General features: G+C 36.5%; 1 protein-coding gene across 5 annotated transcripts in view; it reads right to left on the minus strand.

Moving 5' to 3' along the window:
• ATR (ATR serine/threonine kinase) overlaps positions 1–13,870 on the minus strand; it is a 126,981-nt gene that overhangs the window by 27,334 nt on the left and 85,777 nt on the right. For 4 of the 5 annotated variants that reach the window (XM_036242270.1, XM_036242271.1, XM_036242273.1 and 1 more), the window contains exons 31-35: positions 10,726–10,817; positions 10,310–10,487; positions 9,058–9,237; positions 8,467–8,626; positions 5,884–6,063 (exon numbers count right to left, since the gene is read on the minus strand). In XM_036242270.1, the coding sequence (XP_036098163.1) occupies positions 5,884–6,063; positions 8,467–8,626; positions 9,058–9,237; positions 10,310–10,487; positions 10,726–10,817 (790 nt within the window). The remainder of the gene's footprint in view (positions 1–5,883; positions 6,064–8,466; positions 8,627–9,057; positions 9,238–10,309; positions 10,488–10,725; positions 10,818–13,870) is intronic. The other variant, XM_036242272.1, reaches the window with a different exon arrangement.

The following is a 13,870-nucleotide window of genomic DNA, read 5'->3' on the forward strand; positions in this document are numbered from 1 at the left end:
AGCGGGAACCGAACCCGGGTCTCACAGGACCGCAGGCCGACGCTCTAACCGCTGAGCCAAACCAGCCAGGGCTGATTTCAATCTTCTTGAACTTGTAGAGACTTAGTTTGTGCCCTAACATGTGGTCTATCTTTAAGAATGTCCTATGTGCACTTGAGAAGAATGTGTATTCTGTAGTTTTGTGGTGTAATTCTCTGTAGATATCTATGAAATCCATTTGATCTAGCGCTTCATTTAGAGTCTGTGTTTTCTTGTTAATTTTTTGTCTAGATGATCTATCCAGTGATGTCAGCAGGGTGTTGAAGGCCCCTACTATGAGTGTATTGGTGTTGATTTCTCCTTTGAAGTCCTCCAGAAGATTTTTAATATATGTTGGTGCTCCTATATTGGATGTATATATGTTTACCAAGGTTATATCTTCCTATTGGTTAGATCTTTTCAGTGTTATGTAGTGGCCTTCTTTGTCTCTAGTTATGGCCTTCATTTTGAAATCTACTTGATCAGATATGAGTATTGCCTTCAAACTATTTCTTTCAGGCTTCAGTTTTCATCCCTCTACAAAGCAGCTCCTTAAGCCCTGTCTGGTTTGGCTGAGCGGTTAGAGCATCAGCCTGTGTACCTAAGGGTCATGGGTTTGATTCCCAGTCGAGGGCACATACCTGGGATGGAGGTTTGATCACCAGCCCTGGTTGGCGTTGTGTGGGAGGCAACCAATTGATGTGTCTCTCTTACACTGATCTTTCTCTCTCATTGCCACCCTCCATTCCTCTCTCTAAAATCAATAAAGGAAAAAAAAATTTTTTTAACAAAGTAGCTACATACATCCAAGAGATATTTTCCAAGTCTGATCTCATTTGAACTCTCTTTAGCATCTATTTCTGTTGTTTACCCATTTTCTCTCTGAAACACTTTCTTCCCTTGACTTTCCTGAGGACACAACTTCAAAGTTTTCTCCCATCTTTCTGACCACTCCTACTCACTCTCCTTTGTCATTTCCTTTCCCTTTAAATATCTCTTTGGTTTATTAATTTTTAATAATATTATTTGAAACATAATGGAAAATACACAGCATGGCTGACTAAAAACATTTTCTTTAAATCAATTTCCACTTTCTCTGGTCTGCAGGCTGACACTCTAACTGCTGATCCAAACCAGCCAAGGCCAATTTCCACTCTTTTTTTTTTTTTTTTTTTTTTATTCTCACCTGAGGACATTTTTACATTTATCTTCAGATAGAGCGGGAGAGAGAGGAGGAAGGAAAGAGAGGAGGAAAAGAGAGAGAAACATCGATGTGAGAGAGACATGTCGACTATTTACCACCCACAAAACCCCAACCAGGGTCGAGGACAAACTTCAATGGAGGTACGTACCCTTACCGGGAACTAAACCAGGGACTCTCTGGTCCAAGGGCCGGCACTCTAACCGCTGAGCCAAACAGGCTAGGGCCCAATTTCTACTCTTAATTCAAGAAACTTTGAGAACAGAGTTAAGTCCAGGAACAAGCCTTTTGAGAGAGGAATGACATGCTTAGATGTATGGAACAGATGCTGGCTGGATTAACATGCCCAAACCAGCCACAGGAATGAGACAGCCTGTGTGCCTCTCCCATTTAGCCATAGGAGAAGCAAAGTGAAGGAAAATACTAATTCAGTTTTCTCCCGAAATAAGTATTTTTCAATCTGCTGTTATCATCATTCCATCTTCCTTTCTTCTTCTCTTCTCTACCACCTTCCTTCCTTTCTGGTTTAAGTTTTAAAAGTTCACTTTTGAAAATGAAATTTACATACAGAAAAATACATAAATCTTACATATACGAAGTGCTAAAACCCATACAAGAACTCCGGAAACATGAGTTTCCCCCATTCACCCTCCCAATCACTACTCCTTTCCTTTTCTCCCAAAATAACCACTACTATAGACTGAATGTTTTTGTCCCCCACCCTGCTCCACCCAATTGAAGCCTAATTTCCAATGTGATATTATCTGGAGGTGGGCCTTTTGGAGGTGATGAGTTCATGAGGGTGGAACCCTTATAAAAGAGACCCCAGAAAGTTCCCTTGCCCCTTCCATCATGTTAGAGTATAATGAAAACATGGTAGTCTATGAACCAGGAACCAAGCCCTCACCAGACACAGAAGTGGCTAGTGCCTTGATCTTGGATTTCCCAACCTCCAGAATGATAAGAAATACATGTCTGTTGTTTAAATCACCCAGTATATGGTATGTTTGTTATAATAGCCCAAACGAACTAAGACAACTACTTTCTTTATTTCTAATACAATAATTTTGTTTTGCCCATTTTTAAACTTTATATAAATGGAGTCATACTACTACATGTATTATTTTGTATCTCACTTTTTTCATTCGACATTATGATTGTGAGGTCAATCTAAGTTGTTGCATGTAACTTTGGTTTGTTGGTTTTCATTGCTATATATATATTACTATATTATATGAATATACTACAATTTATTTATCCATTCTATTACCAACTGACATTTGAGTTACTTCCAGTTTAAAAGCTACAAATAATGTTAGTATAAACATTTTTGTGCATGTCCTATGGAGACATGTTGAATACTGATACAGTGGATAGGTAATAGTATTAGTACCTTTAGTAGAAAATGTCAAAATGTCTTTTAAATTATACTTCCAGCAGCATTTTATAAGTCTAAATGTAATATAGTCCTTCTAACATTTGCAATGGTCAATCTTATAATTTTAGGCATTCTGGCAGATATATAGTGTTATCTTGTACAGTAAAGCCTTGATCTTTCAGACCTCAATTTAATGAACTTCAGATTTAGGGAACAAAATTTCCAGTCTGTATGTCATATGTGAAAATTAATACCCTAATTAATTTTTAAATGTTTTTAACCAAGATTTGCTAATAATTAAATAAACAAGGTTTTATTGTTATTAATTCAGTTTGTTTTTTTTCCTCACCCGAGGACATTTTTGCATTCATCTTTAGATACAGTGGGAGGGAGAGAGGGAGGAAAAGAGAGAAACATCGATGCGAGAGACACATCAACTGGTTGCTACCCACATGACCCCAACTGGGGCCGGGGACAAACTGCAACTGAGGTACGTGCCCTTAAGAGGAACCGAACTTGGGCCTCTCTGGTCTGCGGGCTGGTGCACTAACCACTGAGACAAACCAGCCAGGGCTCACTGTTATTTTTAACAAATTTTAGCAAATAGGCCATATGTTGGAAAAAACAGTATAGTAATTTCACAAACATAAATAAATATTATATATCTACAACTACAGTCTACTATATAAATCCAAGAGTCACTACTTATAAGCAATGTTCTGCGAATGATTAGCATGTGATCACACCGCACTGTGCAAGGTTTGGTTATGTTCCTGCGTGGCGTGACTTTCTGCAGCAGTTTTAACTCATGCCAACAGATGTTCCCATGTGCACTAAGTGTGTATTTGTTTATTCCAGTGAATGCACTCATTTACTAGACCTATTCAGTATAAATTTAAAATTACTGTAATACATATAGAAAATTTTGTGAAATTAAAGTTTTCATACATAATTAATTTTAATTACATACATTGTGTACATAAGTAAAAACAGGCAAAGTAACTAATTTGTCAAATTTTTAACATACACATTTGGAAAACCTACTTTATTACATGACAGACTTTCTGCTTTAATGGACATCCCCTTATCCGAGTTAGTCCGTTATATCAAGGTTTTACTGTAATGCTAATGTTTTTAATTTACATCTATTCCTTTCTACTACATTCAACATGTTTCTTTTTTCTTTTTGGGAGTCATTTATACATTTAGTTCTGTGAAATCTTCTATACTATTTCAAAATTTAGTTGTCTGGCCCTGGCTGAATAGCTCAGTTGGTTAGAGCACTGTCCAAATGCGCCAACATTGCAGGTTCAATCCCCAGTCAGGGCACATACAAGAATCGACTGATGAATGTATAAATAAGTGGAGCAACAAACTGATGTTTCTCTCTTCCTTCCTCTCTAAAAATCAATAAATAAATAAAAATTTTTAATTTAGTTTTCTGTAATTTTCTTATTATTTATGTATTATAAACATTGCCTCTACACTCTTAATCGTATTTTTTTGTTAGTCAGAAATTCATAATTTTAATTTAATGAAATTTATCAATTGTTTCTTTTATAGTTAAATGTTTTTGGTCTGTTGAAGAAGTCCTGTCTTACCCTTGGTTTGAAGATACTCTCCTATATTATATTTTAGGCGCTTTATTATTTTTTTTTCACACTTAGATCTACAATCTACCTGAAATTTATTTTTGTTTATGGTGTAAAGAAGAGATCAAGTTTTCTTTCCCTGTAAGATATCCAAATGACACACCACCATTTACTGAAAAGACTATTCCTCACTATTCTATAGTATTATCAGGAATCTGTTTCTGGGTTGTCTGTCCTATTGGTTTATTTGTCTAACCTTACATGAATATAAAATCATCTTAAATTATTATACCTTCATAAGTCTTGATACATATGCTAATTATTCTGTTTCCCCCAGATATACTTGTCACACTTTACCTTTTTCTATCCTCTTTGTGTCCCGAGAGATTGACACTGATAATTTACATCAATGAGCCTATTTGCCCTCTGAATATTGTTCTTCTTATAGTTCCCCATCATTGTTCTTTCTTCAGCAGCTGTTTCCAGCTGGGCCTCATACAATTTCGAGTTATGCATGTGCACCATGGTCCTTACTCAGCCAAAGACTTAGGGGGCTTCCTCTGCAAATCTAGAACTTTTTGTCTTTTTAACCCGTCTCACAAATTATAGGCACTGGCTCTTACTTTATATTTCCTAACTTATACATTATTTTTCATTTTTATTTTTGTTTTTTTATTGATTTCAGAGAGAGGAAGGGAGAAGGAGAGAGATCTAGAAATATCCATTAGAGAGAAACATCTATCGGCTGCCTCCTACATGCCTCCTACTGGGTATTGAGCCCAAAACCCTGGCAATGTGCCTTGACCCAGAATCAAAATTGTGATCTCCTGGAACATGGGATGATGCTCAATCAACTGAACCATAGCAGACAGGTGACATTCTTTGTTATTTTTAATTTTTCAGTTTCCTTTTCTAACTCTTTGAGGTGGATATTTAGGTTCATTAATTTTGAGCTTTTATTTTTTTCTAATACATGTACGTAACATTTTAAGAATAGCTTTAGCTGCATCACACAGGTTTTGATATGTCATATTTTTACTATCATTCAGTTCAAAGTATTTTTAATTCTTATTGCAATTTGTTCTTTTGACCTGTGGGTTGCTGAGAAGTAACTGTCTCACAACACCATCTATGTAAAGCTTAGTAACTAGTCAGGAAGGTATATACTGTGCTCAAAAATTTTCAGGCTAGAGTAGTCAATTTTGGAGGATGAGGGTGAAAGGGTGGGTTGTGAAGTGCTAATTCTACTTCTCAATATGGATGATGGTTTCACAAGTGTATTTACTTTGTGATAGTTTTTCCAGCTATATACTTATGCAACATACTCACTAAAAAGTCAAAGAAGTTTCCTGGCTATAAGTTTTTAATGTTTTTTTACTGATTTTAGAGAGAGAGGAAAGGGGAAGGGGAGAGAGAGAGAAACATTGATGTGAGAGATACACATCAATCGGCTGCTTTCTGCACAACCCCTACTGGGGATCGAGCCCGCAACTCCGGCATGTTCCCTGACCGGAATCAAACTGGCGACCTTTTGGTGTACAGGACTACTCTCAACCAACTGAGCTACATTGGCCAGGGTGCCTGGCTATTTTTACATATGTATTCTTCTGTATGGACTTTAAAATAATTTTATCCATTTTCAAAAACAAAAAAGAGTGAGTTCCTAACTGAAATTCAATTAGAGATATACTTGCCTTATATTTTTTCATAACTGCATTGCTTTCAAAATTAGCTGTTTCTTCCATAAATCGGCCTACTAGTAGCATAGCTCGACCATTGATTAACATGTCCTTACTCTCAGTTGGAGTTTTATTTTCGGGGAAACATAATTCAACACCCTTTTGAAGAACAATTAGTGCCTGGTGAACATCACCCTAAAATAAAAAATAAAGACAACAATAAGCCTTTTAATTTAAGAACATATTTGCATTTTCTGAAAAACAAAATTGTTAGGATTTAAAGTTCATTAGATATTTTATGTACAAATCCACTTGAATTTCACATTCAGCTCTTATTTCCATCCTATGAAAGTAAAATCCTAAAAAAGAGGTGTTGCTTCATTTTGTGTAGAATTCATATTCATTTACTCATTCATTTTATGGTCAAAGTGCAGGGAATTGAAGATGTATCTATATGACTCGGGATAAACAAAGAATAAATCAAAATCTCTGGTTTAAGAAAGTTTATAGCCAAGTGAGGAAACAGACTATATAAAACAACACTGTGTGCTAAGTGCTATTTACAGAGGAATATACATGGATATCATGGGGTAAAATGAACAAAGTCCCCTAAATCCACCTGCAAATATAGGAAAATGGAAGAGAGCAGCAGTCAGGAAAGGTTACCAAATGTAGAAGACCTGAATTAGGTCTTAAAGAATGAGCATAAATTTTCCTGTCAGAGAATTCAGTGAAAAATATTCTTGGTAGAAGAAAAAATAATTTTAATTGGGAGAAAGGTCAGTAGTTTGGTTTTGGCTGAAGCCTAAAGGGTTTATGAGAAAGTAACACATGAAATTGAAGAGGTAGACTAGGACTCAATCACAAAGGGCCTTGTGTACTTTCTAGAGTTCAGACTTAATCCTAGAGGCATAAAGAATACTTTGAAGCCCAGCCCGTGTGGCTCAGTGGATTGAGTATCGTCCCATGGACTGAGAAGTCCTGGTTTGATTCTCCATCAGGAACATGCCCCAGTTTCAGGCTTGATCCCCAGTAGGGGGTGTGCAGGAGGCAGTCAATTGATGTTTCTCTCTCACATTGATGTTTCGATCTCTCTCTTCCTTCCTCTCGCTAAAAAAATCAATTAAAAAACATATATATTATTATTTTTTTTAATCCTCACCTGAGGACATTTTTTTTTTTCTTTGCATTTATCTTCAGATAGAGTGGGAGGGAGAGAGGCAGAAAGAGAGAGAGAGAAATATAGATGTAAGAGAGACACATCGACTGGCTGCCACCCACATGATCCCAAATGGGACTGGGGACAAACTGCAACCGAGGTACGTACCCTTAGTGGGAACTGAGCCCGGGATTCTCTGGTCCACAGGCCAACGCTCTAACCCCTGAGCCTAACTGGCCAGGGCAAAAAACATATGTTTTTTAAAAAAGGAATACTTTGAAGGATTTTAATCAGGGAGCAATAGGATTCCACCTGAATTTTAGAAACACCGCAGACTGCAGTAATTACAGAAAAATGGGGAGACTGCAAAAAAGGCTATTGTTATAGGCTATAAATGGAATGAATAAAACCAACAGAGACAAATTAGAGGAAGAGAATTCAAAAGACATTTCTAAGGTAGATTTAGTCTCCAACTGGATGTGGAAAGTGAGGGAGAGTAAGAAGTTCAAGATGATGCCCTGATTTCTGCCTTGGATAAGAGAATGTAACTGAGTCCTACTTAGACAAATTGGAATATGGGAGGAGAAAGAGACATTGAATATTAAATGATGAGTTACATTTTTAACATATTGTGTTTAAGGTATTACAACATATAAAATAGCACAAGCTCGGAAACTGACCAGGTACTGACTAATGTGGTCTGAATTATTATTTTCACTTCCCATCCAGGAAATATCTCCTCTCTTGTCTTTTCTCAACTAACATGAAGTTGGTGCGATCATAGGTGGCATCAACTATAATTGGTAAATGTCATTTGGTAAATGTCAATTTCAGAATACACTATGCCTACCACTAATACTAAACTGGTGGCAAGCATGAGGAGATATGTAAGTAATAGCCATTTAAATCTGGGACATAAACCTTGCAAGTTAAGACATTTAAAAAGCCCTTTCTCATTACTGTAGCTTCAATCTGAGAATTGCTGGAAACATTTTTTCTGAAGCTAAGCCCTTCCTAACAGGCTATATTATTTAGAAGTGAATACTGATAAGTCCACATAAAATTATTTATCTGCCAAGGATGTAAGGACAATGTTGTATTCATTTAACAAATATTCTTTTGCGTTCTTATTATATACACCCTTTATATGTATAGAAGGTTAAATTAAAGTAAAATGGGTCACTTCCCTCACGAAAATAATGAAAAACAGGTAAAAATTGAAAGAACTACACTTTCAGTCTTGAAATGGAAAAACACTTAGGGACTTCAGGATAGAAGAAACAGTTCCTTCCCAATTATGACAGATAAATGATGAAGAAAGGTGACAGAAAAAGAGGGTTCTGAATCTAGATTAGGAATTATCTCCCATGCAGGCCTTTCTAAGAATTACATAACCTGCAAAAGAATACACATGAATGATGACATTCCCTTGGTGTTACCTTGGACCATAGCCACTTTGCCCTTTCCACATATAGTTCAGCAAGTCGTGATTCGCCAGCATTGAGCAGAGCGTTATAGGCTGTCTGGTGGTGACCGGCCTTTCTAGCTACTCTGGCACTCTGTAGCCAGCATTCTCCAACCATTTCATCGTAATCCTGTCTAAAGAAATGTGACAAAACAGGAGAGAAAGAGCATTTTTAAGTGTATTCAACAACAATTAAAATACCTCTTTATAACATGGAACATTCTTAATATACCATTTCAAAGGAATTAAAGGTTAATTTGTTTTCAAAATACTTTTAATTTTCTTAAAGTGCTCCATTTGTATTGATGATGAGTCTACAAAGATCTATTAATGACTTATCTCTGTACCTCCCCCAGATAATTTTATAACATTAAAAAAGATATACTGCATGTACATGTAATTCTTAAGTCCTATGTTCATTTCAACATAGAGTAGCCTTAACAATTAAAAATAGAAAAACACAAATTGAGAGATAAAATTAGGAAAAATAAATACTCCTAAGTAATATGCAAATACAATACTCAATTCATGATAATTGACATTTTTTTTTAAAGTGTGAAAAAACCTTTTGTTGAGGCTTAATAAAGCTCTCCGGAGAGCCAGAATGGGTTCCTTGGCTCTGTAGGAATTCTGGGTCATTTCTAGTCGAGCTGCCCAGTTTAGAGAATCTTCTTGAGAATTGTCACCTGGAGACTGGTGAAAAAGTGGTTTGATGCTATGCTCCAACTCACACAACATGTGTAATCTGAAGACAGACAGAGCTAATGTTAAAATATTATAATATTCATTCTTATTAATCTCATATATAATGCACATACTTTAGCCATGAAGAATCTAAAATGTGCTGTTTTCTTTGGAAGAACTTTCATACATATTCTCAGTAAATATAAACAGTAACATCTTTTCATATTAGGTACAAATACCAATTTAGGTTGATTTAAATATTTAGTGCTTTGCTATAATCCCCAAATTCCTATTAATTAAATTAAAGAAGGGGATATAAAACTAAATTTGAATGTACGAAAACGAAACTTTATCACCTATATTAAGATAAATGAAAATATGAATCCATTATACATCAACATAAATATGTGCACACAAGAGGACTTGGCATAGTAGATGCCAGAAAAAATGGAAAATAATATGATTTTAATTGTTTGTTTGTTTTCTAAGAGTAATGGAAACACTCATGACAGTTTCACACTAGCTTTTTTCCCATGTATAATCGTCAGTGCCTATAACTCAGTCAGTGTTCAACACAACTACATGACCTGGCTGGTTTGGCTCAGTGGTTCAAGCATCAGCCTGTGGACCAGAGAGTCCCGGGTTTGGTTCCTGCTAGGGGCATGTACAAAAAAAAAAAAAAAAAAAAAGAATACAACTACAGCCCTGGCTGGTGTGGCTCAGTGATTAGAATGTTGACCCCAGCACCAAAGAGTCATGAGTTCGATTCCCAGTCAAGGGCATGTACCTGGGTTGCAGGTCCTATCCCTGGCACTGGTCAGGGCGCAACCAAAGGCAACCAATCGATGTATCTTGCTCACAACCATGTTTCTCTCTCCCTCTCTCCCTCCCTTCCTTCTCCTCTCTCTAAAATAATCAATAAGCATATCCTTAGGTGAGGATTCAACATAAAATAATAATAAATAAAAAGGAAACACTATAGGGCGATTGTGAGTTAAAGAATAAAAAATCCATTTTGTTTTAGCTATGCATGATAGCAAATATACAATCAGTTATTTACTAATCAAAAAAAGTCTAAGTCTATTAAGTGATGCTCATAGACCAGGAATATAAATATGGAAACCTTGAAATACCTCACAATATATTCATATCCTCGTTGGTAAGAGCCTCTTTCAAAGCTTGCAGCTGAAAGAGGTACAATTTGTTCTGCTCTCACGAGTTTCAATGTATCATAAAAAGCTGTGGCATCTCTTTTTTTGGCTGATAATAATAGCTGTCCCAGTCTGACACTCCATGTGGTAGACTGCCCATCTGAAAAACAAGTGAAGAGTCGAGGAATATGATGAGAGCTGGGTCTATGAACAAGCTTTATTCCATTCGGTAAAATGGTCAGAACAAATACTATATAGATGGTCTCAATCTACTTTGAACAACTAAACAAGGCCATCATAAAATAGGCTTAGAGATTCATTATGACTATTCCTTAGACACTTAAGTCTGACTATTTAAGGCATATTAAAACAGCTTATATTTTAAGAAGTAATTTTACCTGCTGCCAAATAGCTTTCCACCAAATCCCATTGTGACAATTTCCAAGCTGCTTCCACTCTGTATGTGTTTAATTCATCTGTCCATTCAGACCTATTAAAAAAAACCTGTATCAACTAGGCTTTTATTTATTTAAATTTAAAGTGGCATTTAAAGATTATTTTCATTGGTTTAAATACTCTATTATATTTACTTACTGTTCTATTTATTGTATTTGTACTGTATTATATTTTATATTTATTTATTTTATATTTTGTACTCAGATACAAAATAAACACGTCTTTCCAAAAGAACCTCCCAAATTTTAATCTTCCAATTTTCGGAAAATATTTCTTCAATAATTACTCGTGATAGAGCAATTTATTTATTTTTAAATATTTTTTCTTTATTGGTTTTAGAGAGAGTGAGAGAGAGAGAGAAACATTGATGAATGAGAACATCAACTGGCTGCCTCCTGCATACCCCTCACTGGGGATTGGGCACACAACCTGGGCATGTGCCCTGACCGGGAATCTAACCAGCGACCTTCTGGTGCATGGGTCGATGCTCAACCAGTGAGCCACACAGGCAGGCAGAACTATTTAAAAATGCCATTCTTTGCCCTGGCCAGTATGGCTCAGTTGGTTGAACGTTGTCCCATGCATCGAAAGGTAGCCAGTTCAATTCCCAGTCAGGGCATATACCCAGGTTGTGAGTTCAGTCCCCAGTTGGGGTGGGTGTGGGAGGCAACAAATCAATGTTTCTCTCCCCCAACTTCCTGTCTCTATAAAATCAATAAAAACATGTTTTTAAAAATGCCATTTCTTGATGAATTAAATCGTGCCATACATTAAAACAGCATTAGTACCTGGATAATTACAAAATGCATTTGTAAGATTAGCTCTATGCTTAACTTGAACAAAGGGAAAGGAAGAATAAAAGCCAACTGAACATACATGCCTTCAGAGTACGCAATTCCAATAATTTGGGATTATGAATAAAATTTAAGATAAACTTATAGGAGATGGTACAGTGGACCAGGAGCAGATAGGGAATATATAGGACGCAACGATAAGGGCATAAGGAAGTGACAAATGATGTGTCAATGGCATAACAGAATACAAAATTAGCTAACTATACTTAAACCATTTTTAGTAACTTTAAAATTTGAGTTCGTGACCTGGCTGGTTTGGCTCAGCGGTTAAGAGTGTCAACCTGCAGTCCAGAGAGACTGGGTTTGGTTCCCACTACGGGCATGTACCTTGGTTACAGTTTGTCCCCGCCCCTGGATGGGTCGTGCAGGTGGCAACCACTCGATGTGTCCCTTTCACGTCGATGTTTCTCACACTTTCTCTCTCTCCCTCCCACTCTATCTGAACAAAAAGCGAAAAAATGTCCTCGGGTGAGGATTAAAAAAAAAATATGAGTTTGTAAAACCAGTATAATATAGGTAATTATTTTTTATAAGCATTCTACTTATGTGATACTAAGATAGCTTGTGATATTCTGGATCATAACTACATAAAAGAAGCTAGGCTTTCTCCATGTTTCATACCATCTGAATACCTGCTATATGCTAGACCCTCGGCTAGTTACATTTTTCCATTTAATTAACTAATAACAATGAAAGGCACACATATCCCCATATTATAAAAGTACCCTGTCCAGTGTGGCTCAGTGGGTTGGAGCATTGTCCCATACACCAAAAGGTGATGGGTCTGAATCCCTATCAGGACACATACCCCCAGATTGTGGGTTCGAACCTCGGTCAGGGCACGGGTGGGAGAATCGATGTTTCTCACATCTCTCTCTCTCCCATTCTGCTCTCTAAAATCAATTTTAAAAAAAGAATAAAAGAAGGTAATAGACTCAGAGAGTCTAGGATCAATGCCCTTAAAAGGCCTCCTTGCTCTTTCTATAGAAAGAACACATAAAGAAAATGGAACAAATTAGTTAAGTATTTTTTATTTCATCTTTTAAAAGTCTAAAATACCAGCATAAATATTGAATGTTCTTTCATTTCTAAATATGAATATCACCATTAACAAATTTTTTTAAATTTTTTTATTAATTTATTTTTGTTACAGATGTTGTTCCTTTTTCCCCCATTTTTTTCCCTACTCCCGATCCTAACCTCCTCCACCCTGTCCCCAGCATTGTTGTCTATATCTATGGTTACGCATACATGCATATAAGTTCTGTGGTTTATCTCTTGTCTCTTCCCTGACACCATTAACAATTTAAAACAAGGCTGAAGAAATACAGTAAAAATATAATTTTCAAAACTATAATTTTAATAACTTTACAAATTTATCACCAAATGCCAGGAAATCCAAATTTTAGAATAAATGCCTGAGGAGAATTAGCACAATTTGCTATACAGAGGGGGTGTGTACCACACATTATACCAAAAAAGTATCAAACGGCAGTGAGGATCAGGCTGTGAGAACTCATCCCCATAAATAAGTACATTTAAAAGAATAATTATGTAGGTCAAGCACAATCAATAACTTGAGATAAGTTTGATTAAGTGCAAATATTCCCCCACAGAAAACACATACCCTCAATAACCATTTGCTCCAATATGATACAGTATCAATCACCGACTATTGAAAGTTGCCATTTCACAGATCAGAGCCAAAGAGAAGACAATAGGAGTCTAACTGTCCGTGTACATCATAAGGAAACTTCCTACCTCAGCTTGAGCCATGACAAACTGCAACCTCTTTTTTCATAAGGTCTCTCAACTAACCTGCAGAAACACATCTAAAACATATAATCTATTCTTTCCCTGCTTCTGCAAAGTTTCCACCATCATTTCATAAATCCTACTACTATGAAACCATGTGACTAACAGTCCTCTTCTCTGTTCTTAGGCACTGCAGAATAGTGCTTTTTATATATCAGTTTGGAATTTATAGAAACTGTACTTAGAACTGCTTTCAGAGTAGTCTAACTAAAAACAATGGCCTGGTCCGGCCACTATGGCTCAGTAGTTGAGCGCCGACCCATGCATCAAGAGGTCGCCGGCTCGATTCCCAGTCAGGGCACATGCCCAGGTTGTGGGCCCAATCCCCAGTAGGGGGCATACAGGAGGTGGCCAATAGATGTTCTCTCTCATTCATGTTTCTATCTTTCTCTCCCTTTCACTTCCTCTCTCTTTAAAA

Source organism: Molossus molossus, unplaced genomic scaffold (genome assembly GCF_014108415.1).
Source record: "Molossus molossus isolate mMolMol1 unplaced genomic scaffold, mMolMol1.p scaffold_m16_p_5, whole genome shotgun sequence".
Classification (NCBI taxonomy): domain Eukaryota; kingdom Metazoa; phylum Chordata; class Mammalia; order Chiroptera; family Molossidae; genus Molossus; species Molossus molossus.